General features: G+C 42.7%; 1 protein-coding gene across 6 annotated transcripts in view; it reads left to right on the top strand.

Annotated features, from left to right (window-relative positions):
- LOC138758773 (phospholipid phosphatase 2-like) overlaps nucleotides 1-15,978 on the top strand; it is a 115,562-nt gene that overhangs the window by 82,006 nt on the left and 17,578 nt on the right. For all 6 annotated transcript variants that reach the window (XM_069928146.1, XM_069928150.1, XM_069928149.1 and 3 more), the window contains exons 3-4: nucleotides 7,234-7,385; nucleotides 11,044-11,318. In XM_069928146.1, the coding sequence (XP_069784247.1) occupies nucleotides 7,234-7,385; nucleotides 11,044-11,318 (427 nt within the window). The remainder of the gene's footprint in view (nucleotides 1-7,233; nucleotides 7,386-11,043; nucleotides 11,319-15,978) is intronic.

Here is a 15,978-nt window from a genome sequence, read left to right as displayed (position 1 = left end):
CTCCATCCTCAACCGATGGTCAGAACACTTCCAATCTCTTTTCAGTGCCAACCGCTCAGTCCAAGATTCCGCCCTGCTCAAGCTCCCTCAACAGCCCCTAAGGCTAGAGCTGGATGAGGTTCCCATCCTGGATGAGACATATAAGGCAATCGAACAACTGAAAAGTGGCAAAGCAGCAGGTATGGATGGAATCCCCCCAGAAGTCTGGAAGGCTGGCGGCAAAACTCTGCATGCCAAACTGCATGAGTTTTTCAAGCTTTGTTGGGACCAAGGTAAACTGCCTCAGGATCTTCGTGATGCCACCATCATCACCCTGTACAAAAACAAAGGCGAGAAATCAGACTGCTCAAACTACAGGGGAATCACGTTGCTCTTGATTGCAGGCAAAATCTTCGCTAGGATTCTACTAAATAGAATAATACCTAGTGTCGCCGAGAATATTCTCCCAGAATCACAGTGCGGCTTTCGCGCAAACAGAGGAACCACTGACATGGTCTTTGCCCTCAGACAGCTCCAAGAAAAGTGCAGAGAACAAAACAAAGGACTCTACATCACCTTTGTTGACCTCACCAAAGCCTTCGACACCGTGAGCAGGAAAGGGCTTTGGCAAATACTAGAGCGCATCGGATGTCCCCCAAAGTTCCTCAACATGATTATCCAACTGCACGAAAACCAACAAGATCGGGTCAGATACAGCAATGAGCTCTCCGAACCCTTCTCCATTAACAATGGCGTGAAGCAAGGCTGTGTTCTCGCACCAACCCTCTTTTCAATCTTCTTCAGCATGATGCTGAACCAAGCCATGAAAGACCCCAACAATGAAGACGCTGTTTACATCCGGTACCGCACGGATGGCAGTCTCTTCAATCTGAGGCGCCTGCAAGCTCACACCAAGACACAAGAGAAACTTGTCCGTGAACTACTCTTTGCAGATGATGCCGCTTTAGTTGCCCATTCAGAGCCAGCTCTTAAGCGATTGACGTCCTGCTTTGCGGAAACTGCCAAAATGTTTGGCCTGGAAGTCAGCCTGAAGAAAACTGAGGTCCTCCATCAGCCAGCTCCCCACCATGACTACCAGCCCCCCCACATCTCCATCGGGCACACAAAACTCAAAACGGTCAACCAGTTTACCTATCTCGGCTGCACCATTTCATCAGATGCAAGGATCGACAATGAGATAGACAACAGACTCGCCAAGGCAAATAGCGCCTTTGGAAGACTACACAAAAGAGTCTGGAAAAACAACCAACTGAAAAACCTCACAAAGATAAGCGTATACAGAGCCGTTGTCATACCCACACTCCTGTTCGGCTCCGAATCATGGGTCCTCTACCGGCACCACCTCCGGCTCCTAGAACGCTTCCACCAGCGTTGTCTCCGCTCCATCCTCAACATCCATTGGAGCGCTTACACCCCTAACGTCGAAGTACTCGAGATGGCAGAGGTCAACAGCATCGAGTCCACGCTGCTGAAGATCCAGCTGCGCTGGATGGGTCACGTCTCCAGAATGGAGGACCATCGCCTTCCCAAGATCGTGTTATATGGCGAGCTCTCCACTGGCCACCGTGACAGAGGTGCACCAAAGAAAAGGTACAAGGACTGCCTAAAGAAATCTCTTGGTGCCTGCCACATTGACCACCGCCAGTGGGCTGATATCGCCTCAAACCGTGCATCTTGGCGCCTCACAGTTTGGCGGGCAGCAACCTCCTTTGAAGAAGACCGCAGAGCCCACCTCACTGACAAAAGGCAAAGGAGGAAAAACCCAACACCCAACCCCAACCAACCAATTTTCCCCTGCAACCGCTGCAATCGTGTCTGCCTGTCCCGCATCGGACTTGTCAGTCACAAACGAGCCTGCAGCTGACGTGGACTTTTTACCCCCTCCATAAATCTTCGTCCGCGAAGCCAAGCCAAAGAAAAAAAAAAGAAGACTGTACACAATGACTTCACACCATCTATTTTCACCCATTAGCTCCTCTAAGCCATGTTCTAAGTGATGTTATATTGACAACATTTCAAAGCCTTTACATTTGTTTGATTGGTCTCTCAGGATAGAGTTAAAAGGAATTGCTCAAATAATACAAAAAAATTGTTAGCAATTAATACACAAACGTGCTGGAGAAACTCAGCAGTTACTAGCTATAGGCAGCAAGTTGTATAGCAACTGGTGGGAGAAACCGTTAAGATTTTTGGTCAATCCTTCATCAGAAAGTGCACCACCTCTCATTTTGTTCCACAAACACTGCCTGAACAACGATGTTCGAATTTTAACTTTAGTGAAATTGTGACGGTAGTGAAAAAGATGACACTTCAAACCTGCTCTGCCATATTCATTTGAGATTATTTCAGAATTACAATCGGAATTTGTCATGAGCATGCCACAAAATTCATCATTTTGCAGTAACATCACACTGCAAATGTTTATATAAACCACCTTGCAAAATAAATAAAAATAGTGCAAGAAAAAGACAAAGTGAGGCAGTGCCTATGGTTCATTGTTCATTCGGGAATCTGATGGCAGAGGGGAAGAAGCTGTCCAAATTGATGTTTAAATTCTTTCCTACCCTGAGTACACACCAATCACTGCAAATTAGTTGATATAAACTGTTTATCTCTGTCCTGTTGAAAAAAATGTAAGCTCTTGGGTTCAGAAAGCGAGTCAGTTGACTTGTAGACTTACAAAAAGCTTTGACTTTAGTGATGTGGAGCCAGCTTTCTTTTTAAAACAGCTGCAACAGTCTTCAACCTGATTAGCTTTTGCATTTTGCCAATAACATTTATTGCAGTGCACCATCCCAACTGTTGATCCACAAAAGGAGATACAGGGGCTAAATGCTGGTCAAAGTGAAGCAAGCTTTCTGGAGCATGAGAGTTGGAGAGTTAGATTTAGGTAAAACAAAGCAGAGTTTGTGATGCAGTTGGCTGAAATATCAAATGAAGAAGGGAATTCACAAGAGACACAAAGTGGTGTGCCAGAATTGTGGATGGTTACAGGGTTGGCTATGGGGGAGGAGTGGGCCAGGATCATGGAAGGATTGAATACAAGGCTGGAACATGTAAGGTGATGCCAGAACATGTTAGTTTATTGTTTTAAGAATGAAATTGGGCAATAGATGCAAAGCAAAACTGTTGTTAATTTTTCTAAAGGGACTAACATTTGTCCTACCAGAAAATTTTTTTGTAAAGAGCAATCTATTCTTCCATAGATTATATCTTTCGGAGGTCTTGTGAAGAGCATTCACACAGATATAAAGGCTTTGAAATGTTGTCAATATAAATCATGAAATAGTTCCAAAATAAACAATTTCTTCATTCAGCCAGTGTTTCTATCCTGCTTGTGTTTTGTTCCTTCTGAATATTTATTGAGCCACAATCTTTGGTGATGTTGATCAACCTGATCGGCACCCCTCTTGAATGTGTTAATTAATGTCTTTCATTGTCTCAAGTAATCATTCACACTGAATTTATTGCTACATCCAGATAATTAATGCAATTTACTAATGTATAAATTGGCTATTAATTACATGGCTATTGTTCTTGCACCAACCCTCTTTTCAATCTTCTTCAGCATGATGCTGAACCAAGCCATGAAAGACCTCAACAATGAAGACGCTGTTTACATCCGGTACGGCACGGATGGCAGTCTCTTCAATCTGAGGCGCCTGCAAGCTCACACCAAGACACAAGAGAAACTTGTCCGTGAACTACTCTTTGCAGACGATGCCGCTTTAGTTGCCCATTCAGAGCCAGCTCTTCAGCGCTTGACGTCCTGCTTTGCAGAAACCGCCAAAATGTTTGGCCTGGAAGTCAGCCTGAAGAAAACTGAGGTCCTCCATCAGCCAGCTCCCCACCATGACTACCAGCCCCCCCACATCTCCATCGGGCACACAAAACTCAAAACGGTCAACCAGTTTACCTATCTCGGCTGCACCATTTCATCAGATGCAAGGATCGACAATGAGATAGACAACAGACTCGCCAAGGCAAATAGCGCCTTTGGAAGACTACACAAAAGAGTCTGGAAAAACAACCAACTGAAAAACCTCACAAAGATAAGCGTATACAGAGCCGTTGTCATACCCACACTCCTGTTCGGCTCCGAATCATGGGTCCTCCACCGGCATCACCCTCGGCTCCTAGAACGCTTCCACCAGCATTGTCTCCGCTCCATCCTCAACATCCATTGGAGCGCTTTCATCCCTAACGTTGAAGTACTCGAGATGGCAGAGGTCGACAGCATCGAGTCCACGCTGCTGAAGATCCAGCTGCGCTGGGTGGGTCACGTCGCCAGAATGGAGGACCATCGCCTTCCCAAGATCGTGTTATATGGCGAGCTCTCCACTGGCCACCGCGACAGAGGTGCACCAAAGAAAAGGTACAAGGACTGCCTAAAGAAATCTCTTGGTGCCTGCCACATTGACCCCCGCCAGTGGGCTGATATCGCCTCAAACCGTGCATCTTGGCGCCTCACAGTTTGGCGGGCAGCAACCTCCTTTGAAGAAGACCGCAGAGCCCACCTCACTGACAAAAGGCAAAGGAGGAAAAACCCAACACCCAACCCCAACCAACCAATTTTCCCCTGCAACCGCTGCAACTGTGTCTGCCTGTCCCGCATCGGACTTGTCAGCCACAAAAAAGCCTGCAGCTGACGTGGACTTTTACTCCCTCCATAAATCTTCGTCCGCGAAGCCAAGCCAAAGATTTTGCTTGCAATTAGTTATAATGTAATGAAAATTGCAATATTTTCCTTGTGTCTCTACAGTATTTCCTGGTTTCAGAAAATAGTGCCTTCATTGTGAAGTAACACCAACTAGTGGCTTGACCTTCAGTTCTCAGTCTGCTATATTACAGCTGCTTGGGTTTTCTGACTGATGTCCTTGACTTGCATTAATACTCCTTCCTTCTCCCTTCTGATTGTAACCTAGGATCGAAGTGATTTAATTCTGGGTCAAATCACACTTGCTCATTATTGTGGAAATAAAAGATCTGTCATGGAAAGCTGGACTTGGGAGTCAGAAATGTCTTGATAATTGTACCTTTACTTCTGGATCAGAGAGGATTGTAAACCAGACATAGGTGAAAACCAGTCAGCAGAATGGATCATTGCACTGTTGGAAATGGCTTTGGAATGAGTTGTCACCTTGCCAATCCCCTCAGTGTTGTTAGGAGTGATCTGGCTGATAGTCAACCCTTACCAACATGACTGATATGAATTACATTATCAATATCTCTTCATAATTTGTGGTATCTTGTTTGCTTTAATTTGTTTGCTGCCTAATTGATGACTCACTTTAAATGTCAAAAATTTGAGCCAGGGATTTTAAATAAATATAAAGGGCCAGTGAATGTTCAGGGTATAAGATCAAGTTTAAGTTTACAATCATCCTGCAATCTGACAAAATGGCGTACTCCGATCATCGGTGCAAAAAAAACACATGCAAACACACAACCAAGTATAACGTCGAGACAGGCAAGCAATGAGGTCATCCCTGACTTGCAACCGTAATTGGGACTGAAGGATCGTTCATATCTCAGAATGGATACAAGTCAGAATTTTGCCCGCCCATATGGAGTACCGCTGTCTTAAAGCAAACTTTTTAATCAAATCTTTTTTTCTTTGTAGATTTTTGTTGTATTTGGCAAACTATAACTGGGATATAGGGCACGTAAGAGCCAAAATATGTGTACTTGTTATCTGGTTGATGCATGCTTGAGAGTTAAGCAACCTGATGATGTTGAATTTGTGCCCTTAACTCTCGCGCATGCACCAACCGAACTCCGATACACGGGCCCATTGTGTATGCGCCAACCAAACTCCAATATGCAAACCCACCACGCATGCGCCAACCAAAGACCAACACATGCACACAGGACTCAAGATGGCCGCGTCCAACCTCTGGACCCCGGGACGCTGAATTACAAGGTAAGTACATACATTTTGGCTCTTGCGTGCCCTGCATTCCTATTATAGATTGTCAAATGCAACATAAACAGCGTAAATGTTGTATTTTTTTCTTATTTAAAAAAAAAATTTGGTCAAGTAGGTTTATTAGTCGGGAGGTACCTGTATGCTATACATATATTAATAAATAGTAGCATCTTGGAGGGCTAATATGAGCAGTTCTATCTAAATTCAAATTTTTTTTGGCTTTCGGTCATCTTTTTATTGATTGGGGAGCTCCTGGATTTTTAAGATTTGCCTATCCGCTAACCATTGTGAGATGGTGAACTTGTAGTTGGATTGGTGAGTTGTGGAGAGATGAAATTTTACAGCAGTTCTGAAAGTGAATATTGTGGCATTTATTTAGTCCCTGGAAAGATGGGATTTATTGCCCATTCTTAAATGACTTCCTCTACCCTTTTGGAGCAGAGTTGAGATCAGCCATAGTTTTGAAGTTGCTGATGGGGCAGAAAAGGATGAATGGCTGGTCTTCTCCGTGAACTAGCTGAATTCTGGAAGATAATCTGATTAGTTTGTGATCAGAATTATTTTTTTTTAAATTTAGGCAAACTGCACGGTAACAGGCCCTTTCGGCCCACGAGCCCGTGCTGCCCATTCTCACAAAATTGAACGACAACCCTGGTATGTTTTGATGGGTGGAAAGAAGCCCACGCAGACACTGGGAGAAGGTACAAACTCCGTAATGAAAGCGCAGGATTTGAGGCCCGGTCGCTGGTGTTGTAACAGTGTTACGCTAACCGCCACCCTGGATAGTTTTTTTATATAATATTCCAGATTTAGTTCATTGCTTGACTTGGGTTCCTCAGGTGGGATTGAACTTGAGAAACCAATAGTCAAGGTTTCCGGGTGATATTCGAATGACTTGACCACTATTTTGGTTGGCACCACCTCACCCTCAACACTCAATTCAAGTTTACTGCCCCAAATTTATCTGAAACAGTATGATTTTGATTGGAATGTATTTTGTAATAAATGTGGATTAAATTTGGCATCAGAGTCAATGCTGATACCCAAATTAACATGAATGAGTTTCCCTGCAGAATTAAGCTTCCACTGCTTTGTCGTTGCTCTGGTCTGAGTGCCCATTTCTCACTCCCAGATTTAGCACTTGTACAATTATTTTACATTTGTGCATTTGGGCCTTCAGTGTGTACCTCATCATGGTTTCTGAAGAGTTGACAATGCATGGTCTTGTTCTGATCCATGCAAAAATGTACAGTTTCACCCATTTGCTTTCACTTTCTTTTGACGTTTGTGTGTACTTTTCACAGCCTCGTTACCCTTTGTCATATTGACCTTGCAAGCTAAGCCAAGGATACGGGGATTCTACTGCAATGATGACAGTATCAACTATCCATACAAGAAGGATACCATTTCACACTGGATGATGGCAGCAGTTATTATTCCAGCCTGTATTATTATTGTGAGTGAAAGAATTTCTCTATGACCAAAACAAACATTTTAAAATGTACGTTCAAAAAAAAAGTTATTGCACAACTCTTTGTATCTCATTTGCATCGTAAGACATTTCCTTTAAGGTTGTGGGAGAATAAACATTTTGGCCTTGGTTGTTCTGCTGTTTAATGATTGATTGTAACATGACCGTTTGTTTCAGTAATGACACCCTCTTTTGTTAATATAATCAGTTGACTGTTGTCATTCAGACTCTGATCAGAATTGCCTCTCCCTGATGAATCATACATTTTCAGAGTGGAACTCTTTTATGGGTAAGGTCAGACTAACTGTTCAAAATCTAATGCCCGCATACAAGAGAAAGTTCATTTTTAAGCGTACCCAACATGGCACTAATATTTATTGGTTTTTTTTCTAAAAGTAAAGATACTGCAGTTTCTGCATTTTTTCACAGAACCGAAATTGATTCCCATCTTTCCTCTTATCATATCTAATTAACACCTTTTTCTCTTGGTCTGGACTCTTTTTTCCTCCCCACTCTCCATAGCTCATTCAGACACCTTCCTGTTTTTTTTCTGCTTCTACCTTGAAGAAGGACTCTGGCCCAAAACAACAGTAAGACATCTTTACCAGCACTGGGCACTGCGAGACCGGCTGACTTCCTCCAGCATTTCTATGTGTTTTTACAGTATGCTGAAAGTTGGATGTTATTTGCAGCTAAATTATGGGCGCGGCTTTGCGACTTGCAATGGTGGAGATAATGGAATCTGAAATCAAAACAGAAATGTTGGAAGAACTTGGCCAGTCAAGCATAGTCTGTGGAAAGAGTAACCAACAAGTGGAAGGGCCAAGAATCTGGTTCTGAGCAAAGGTTAGAGACCCAACATTGTCTTGATTTTCTTTCTACAGATGATTATGCTAATTTCTTCCAGAATTTTCCATTTTGGTTTTCAGCTTGTTGTTAAAATCAAAATACAATCTAACATTAATCGATACTTGAGTTTCCTTAAGACGACAAGACATAGGAACAGAAATAGGCCATTCAGCCCATTGAGCCTGCCCACCATTTAATCATGAACTGATCCATTTTCCCACTCAGCCCCACTGCCCGACCTTCTCCCCATAACCTTTGATGTCCTGGCTTCGTCAACAGCCTATCTATCTCTGTCTTAAATACACCCAATGACCTTGTTTCCACAACATCCTCTAGTAACAAAATCCACAGATTTACCACCCTCTGGCTGAAGAAATTCTTAGCCTCTCTGTTCTCAGTGGACATCCTTCAATTCTGAAGTTGTGCCCTCTTGTCCTAGTCTCTCCCACCATGGGAAATAGCCTTTCTCCATCTACTGTCTCCGTGCATTTCAACATTCAAAATGTTTCAGTGAGATTCCCCTCATTCTCCTAAATTCCGACGAGTACAAGCCAAGAGCTGTCAAATGCACCCCTTATGATAAACCTATCATTCCTACAATTATCCCTCTGGATCTTCTCTGACCCCTCTCCAATGTCAACACATCCTTTCTTAAATGAGGAGCCCAAAACTGCTCAAAATACCCCACTAGGTCTTACCAGGGCCTCCTAAAGCCTCAACATCACATTCCTGCTCTCATATTCTATTTTTCTGGAAATGAACTGCATTTGCTTTCTTCACCACCGCCTCAACCAGCAAGTTTACTTTCAGTTGTGTACGAGAACTCCAGACCCTTTTGCATCTGGGTATTTTCAGATTTTCTCCCCATTAAGAAAATAATCTGCCAAGTTATTTTTTTCTCTAACAAATTCATGATCGTACACTTTCTGACTATTTCATTTGCCATTTCTCTGTCCATTCTCTGAATCTATCCAAGTCCTTCAGCAGCCTCCCTGATTCCTCAACACTACCTGCTCCTTTGCCTTCCTTCATATCATCTGAAAACTTGGACTCAAAGCCATAATCTAAATCATAAAAAGAAATGGCCCCATTGCGACCTCTGTGGAACACCACTAGCAACTGACAGCCAACCAGAATATTCTGACTCTGCTTCCTGTCTACCCACGTTAGTATGTTTCTCTTTTACTATGGGCTCTTATCTTGTTAAGTTGCCTCATGTGCGGCACCTTGTCATAGGCTGTCTGAAAATCCAAACACACAACATCCACTGCATCTCCCTTATCCAGCCTGCTCATCACTTCCTCAAGGAATTCCAATAGGTTTGTCAGTGACGTGAAAGTTACTGGAGGGGACTCTGAGGTGGGAATTGCCTGCATTTTGATTTTTGGGCTGTCAGTGTCTCTCAAATTTGATTCTTTGAGTTGACCATCACAGCACAGGGCAGTAGATGCTGTCTACATGAACATTTACAAAGTGCTTTGACAAGGTCTCCCCTGATAGACTGGTCTGGAAGGTTGGATCGCATGGGATCCCAGAAGAATGATGCAAACTTGGTGGTAGGAATCAGAGGGTGGTGGTGGAGGGTTGTTTGTAAGATTGGGGGTCCATGGCACAGTGAGCAGCCTTTGGCCTGCTGTTAGCAAGGCAGTGGGTGATGACTACCTCACCAGCTGCATTTTTATTCTCAAATCGCTCACCATCTTGGCTCGGAGAAAGTATTGCTGGCCCTTCATTGTCGCTGGGTCTAAATCCTGGAAGTCACCACTTCAGAAATGCAGCATTTCAGTGCAGCAGGCTCACCCTCTGCTAGTTCAGTGGCAGCTTAGGATGGGCAGAAAGCTCCAGTGATGCTCACAAAACTTAATTGACTGGAAGTTGGCCAGGATCCTAAAAGGGAATCTATTCATGATTGATCTGATTGATGTGCGACTCCTGGCTCACAACAGTCTGGTTGAGGTCGAGTGCTGTGTTAGCCTTGATGCTACTCTTCATTTACAAAGTCATGGTTAGCTGCATTTTGAGTAGATGGACAGACACGGGCTGCCCTTCCACCCTTGATGTTTGGACAGTCAGGGGAAGCAGCAAATGCCCTCTCACCAACAACATTATTGTCAGAGTACAGACATGGCATCAGATACAACCCTGAGGTTCTTTTTCCTGTGGGCTGGGCAGAATTAGCACTTTTTGGTCATGCGAAAAACTGTACTCAGGATTTGTACACGTGAACAAATAAAAAGAAACTGCAATATAGAAAGAGAATTTTTTAAAAATCAAAGTGCACGAGGAAGAGTCCCTGATGGAGTTTGTTGTTGAGGAGTCTGATGGTGGAGGGGGAGCAGCTGTTCCTGAACCTGGGGTAGACCTCTTTCCTGATGGTAGCAGCGAGAACAGAGCGTGTGCTGGGTGGTGTGGATCCTTGATAATTGCCGCTGCTCTCGGACAGCAGCGTTCCCTGTAGATGTTCTTAATAGTGGGGAGAATTTTGCCTGCAATGTCGTGGATTGTGTCCACTGCCTTTTGCAGGGCTTTACACTTGAATATTGGTGTTCCTGTACCAGTCCATGATGCAGCGGGTCAGCACCACACATTCTAAAGAAATTTGCCAGGGTTTCTGGTGTCATCCCAAATCTCTGCAAACTCCTGAGGAAGTAGAGGCACTGAGTGTGTTGAGTCCAATATACATGTGCGAATGAATCAAGGATATTAAGTGGGGATCTTCCTGGGTGGAAGGCTTAGTTCACACCTTATCCAGCTGAGGATTTTGTCCCTCATTTTACCTATTTGCTTTCTTTAGATTACAGTTGGAGAGGCCATTATGGTTCGCCTGAAACACTTGTATTCAAAATCAGCGTTCAACAACTACATTGCTGCCCTGTACAAGGTGATGGGAACCTTCATCTTTGGTGCTGCAGTGAGCCAATCATTGACTGACATTGCGAAGTACACCGTGGGGCGTCTCCGGCCAAGTTTTCTGGCGTTGTGCAGGCCCAATATGTCGCTGGTGGACTGTTCACAGTATGTCCAATCGGATGTGTGCACAGAGTCAAATGTCAATGTCACCGAGGCAAGGTATGTAGCCGACTAATGGGCAAGCCATGAATGACTTTCTGACATTTGGATTACTGCTCAAATCTTAATATTTGTAAATGTTTTGTGAACAAGGAATAGTGATGCAGTTGATTAGTGTAGAGAAATGGAACTCTTTCAGTTTTCATCTATGCGGAGCCAAGTGGAGTAAAGGTCACTGTAACTTGAACCAAAATACCAAACTGCCTCTGACTGAACCTGCATGACTAGTCATGTTTCATATCATTCTGTTTGGAGTGTGATCAGCCATTTTATGTTGAATTTGGAGCAGTTTTGTGCCTTTGAAGAGGTTGAGGCACCCAAAAGACATTTAGATCTGATCCCTTCAATAACTCTATGTTGGTTTACTTTGGTAATTTCTCAAAGGAATTTAAAAAATAATATATTTTGGGACCTCAGATGCAAAATGGCTTGAGTTGAGTTTTATATTGACTTTCAAAAATAAATCAGCGCATGTTGTACCTTCTATTTTTGTAGCATCTGCATCTTTTCAGACTGTGTTAAGCAAAGTATGAAATTGGTATTTTAGGGAAATAAGCAGTGAAGGAGGGGGGAGTCTTAGCAGCTGAAAGGATGGACGTCGTTAGGGGAGTGATAAAATCCTGGAGCAAGTGGGAGGGCAAAATGAGTGGACCACAGATGATTTCCAGTTTGTAGAGTCGGTGGAAGTTAAAAACAGGGAAGGGTAGTAGCAGCATGAAGAGTTTTGATAAAAAGGTAAAGAAATTTTAAATGTGGTGGGGCCAAATTTAGAGTACTGTGTGCCGTTCTGCTCTCCGAATTATAGGACGGATATCAACAAGGTAGAGAGAATGCAGAGAAGATTTACGAAAAAATTACCTGGGTTTCAGCATCTAGATTACAAAGAAAGATTGAGCAAATTAGGTTTTTGTTCCTTGGAGCGTAGAAGGTTGAGAGGGGATTTGATAGAGGTATTTAAGATTATGAGAGGGATAATTAGAGTTGATGTGGATCAGCTTTTTCCATTGAGAATAGAAGAGATTGAAACGAGGACATGAGTTGAGGGGCAGAAGTTTAGAAGTAGCGTGAGGGGGAACTTTACTCAGAGAGTGGTGGCTTCGTGGAATGAGCTTCTGAGAGAAGTAGTGGTGGAAAAATTGGATGGGTATATGGATGGGAGGGGAATGGAGGGCTATGGGCAGGGTGCAGGTGGGTGGGGCTAGAGGAGAGGACTTAGTTCAGTTTCTGTGCTGTAATTGTTATATGAAACACAGAACTCTGCAGATACTGAGATTGTAGTAAAAACAAAGAAATGCTGGGAGATTTCGGCAGGTCACGCAGCATAGATAAAAATGTATAACCAATGTTTCAGGCCTGAGCCCTTCTTCAAGGTCTTGGGTCTGAAACATTGTTTTCTTTTAAATCTTCACCTCCCATGGACGCTGCGTGACCTGCTATGTTCCTCCAGAATTTTTGTTTTTACTTTATAAGAAATTTTTAATTTCTTGATTTGGTGTTGTAAAGGAACAGGGGTAAAGAGTGAATGAGGATTGGTGCAGGTCGCAATCCAGGCAGTAGTAATAAATTTACATTGAGTAAGTAGCCATTAGAATGTTTTAAAAGTATCTTGTTGCTTCTGAACATGTGGACACAGAGGAGGCTACATGTCATCTCCAGACCAATGAGGAATGGGTGTTTGGCCTTGCCAGTCACACTTGTTTTCTGTAAATGAATAAAGAATAATCAAATCGAGGTGTAGCAAAGGTGCAGATGAGGATTTCAGTAGTGAATGAGTTTGAGTATAATTTTCTGCTCCGAGATCCCAATGTTGTTGAATCCTACTTTACCCGTTCATTTGGAGGCTATCTCATTGGAAGAAGAAAATATTATTTGATAGACTTGACTGATTGTGAGATTATGTTATTCCTCCAATTAACCCTTCAAGTAGTTTTTACAGAATTCCAATCCAATCAATAAATAATTAGAAATTGAAATAATGAATTTAACATCTGATAGACAAGTCTATTGTCTTCCCCTTTTAATCTTTGAAAATAATTAATTACAAGTTAATCTGCATCAAAATAGCTCAGAAAAAGGAGTATAGTGGTTCTTTCCAATTTGGATGAGGTAATGTTTGAAACTTGGATGTCCTAGTGTGTTGGATTTGTATTCAAATCTGGGTCAAAAACTCTTCTATTTGCCACCTGTTACCAGTAACTCTGCACTAATAGAGCAGAACGGTGCCATACTGAGCAATAATTCAAATGTATTTATCAGAATTTATTCAGCTAGGTCAGTGAGGTGGGGGGAGGGGGTTCTGGGAAAATTACAGGCTCAGTAAAGACTGGTTTTCTGAGGTTGGCTCCCTCGCAGATTACCAGAGTACAGCAGAGGAATTGTGACTCTGCATCTGGAGTCATTGAATCTTGCACCAAAATTTGTTCTTGGTTAATTAGGTGAAAAAAGCCTCTGGGGTTGCAGTGGACAGACAAAACTGATCTAGTGTTTGTCATTGGAGGATTAATTTATTTCTCGGGTACTCGATGTGCATTATCATTCACTTTCTGCCATTTAAATAACACCTGACAAATCCATTTAAAACGTGTTTTTGGATGGTTGCTATAACTAGTCAAAAACTCTTCCCTGTTTTGGTATATTTCAACAGTGTTCATTCAAGTTAATGATACACTTTAAATTATTATCTCACTTAACCTTGCCCCATCCCTCTGATCCATTATTAAATATTGTGTGATCTGGAAACCATTTAGCCATGAAAGGCTGAACATTTAATTTTTTGGATGTCTTACAAGAGCATTTAGTAATTAATTTGCACTGGGAAATGTCACAATAAATAATAATTCAGTCCCAATGGACCCCTCACTATAAATTATGACTGTCAGTAATCTATTTGCCTTGCCAGTTTCCTGAAATTAACTGCTATTGTCCAACTTGCAAGTGGAGTGAATTCCTTAATCTCAATAGGTTCAAGTGTTTTGCTGTTATTGCTCGCTGTGTATTCAACAAGAATGCAGAGAAATTGTGTAGAAATGGTGGAAAAAAAAGATTTAAAAGCCTCCGTTGTCATGGTCCAGATTAATTTAACTCCAGCTCCATGGAGTTTTTTGTGCTGTTTATTTCCTCCTTTCTCATCAGTAGAACAGCGGGTACATTCTATTGTGAGAAAATATTGCTGGTCATCTTTGACCCTGCTTGTCTGCCAAGTGAAAATGTCAGCCTCATTTGAGGGCGGATTTTTTTTTCTTCCTTCCCCCCCCCCCTCCCAGGATTGCACATAGGAACAATGCAGAATTTTATGCCTATCTTTATCCACATAAATTTTTTAAATGTAATTGTTGATTAATTCCTATCCTGTATTGGGATGAATTGTTGCAGTTTGCTCCTGTTATATGTTGACTCTCTGTAAATGCTGCATTAGTGGCTGAATGTTGACTCAAAAAGCCCCTCCCAAGAGGAGAAACCTTGTTATTGAATTTAGGACTCCCTGTTGGTCTTTGAGGTTTTGGCACAAGTACCTGTCCTGGTGCACTTTGTCTTGCTGAGCGTAGCAATGTCTACAGAGACATTGAGTGTCTATGAATTTGCCTCCAACACTCCCACAGCCTGACCCGCTGCATCATGGACTGGTACAGGAACAGGGCATCTTGCCCATTGGCATAAGATTGGCTTTCAGGGTTGTCTGGAGCTATACCCCCCCCCCCCCCCCCCAGCAGAGGTATCCATGTGGTTCAATTAGTAAACCAGAATAATCACACATATTTGGGCTTTGCAATATTGTATAAGTGCCTGACTCTAATGTCTGAATATGAAGTACAGTTCTGAATCTCCATGTGGTCTTTCATCTGTGATAAACCACAATTATATCACTTTTTAGCCATGTGAACACTAATTGATCAATAGGCCACTGAAGTATTTGGCTTTCACCCAATCAAGTGTTGACACTGGGGTTTCCCATGAGTGCCAATGTAATCAGCAAAATCTATTATAGACATTTTCCTGACTGTAACCCACACCGTTGTCTTTATGTTCAGGATATGAGCCCTACAGCCCTGCATGTGAGCGCTTGTTCTCCTATCCAGTCCTTGTTGAATTATTCTTTGCTATCTTTTACCAAATCTGAATGTTGTTATCTCATACATAATGGGCATCTGCCTTCAGCACAATCAGATTTCAGATTTATTTTCAAAGTACGTACATGACATCACAACCAATCCTGAGATTCTTTTTCCTGCGGGCGAGGCAGAATTACCACTTACTGGTAGCACAGAAAAAAATGCATACATGTAAACCATTAAAGAATTGTAAACAAACTGTACAAATCAGAGAATAAAAATTTAAATAAAGTCCTTAAATGAGTCCCTGATTGAGTTTGTTGTTGAGGATTTTGATGGCGGCGGGTTCCTGCACCTGGTGGTGTGAGTCTTGTGGTATCTTTACCTCGTTCCTGATGGTAGCAGCAAGAGCAGCATGTGTGCTGGGTGGTGTAGATCTTTGATGATTGCTGCCTCTCTGACGGCAGCATTTCCTGCAGATGTTCCAGATAGTGGGTAGAGTTTTGTCTGTGATGTCCTGGGCTGTGTCCACTACTTTTTGGAGGGCTATACCCTCTGGGAATTTGGTGTCCCCGTACTAAACTGTGATGCAGCCAGTCAGCACATGTTCC

This window comes from Narcine bancroftii, chromosome 3 (genome assembly GCF_036971445.1).
Source record: "Narcine bancroftii isolate sNarBan1 chromosome 3, sNarBan1.hap1, whole genome shotgun sequence".
Classification (NCBI taxonomy): Eukaryota; Metazoa; Chordata; class Chondrichthyes; order Torpediniformes; family Narcinidae; genus Narcine; species Narcine bancroftii.
Note: the sequence above shows the minus strand (reverse complement) of the source record. Positions and strands in the feature narration are given on the sequence as shown.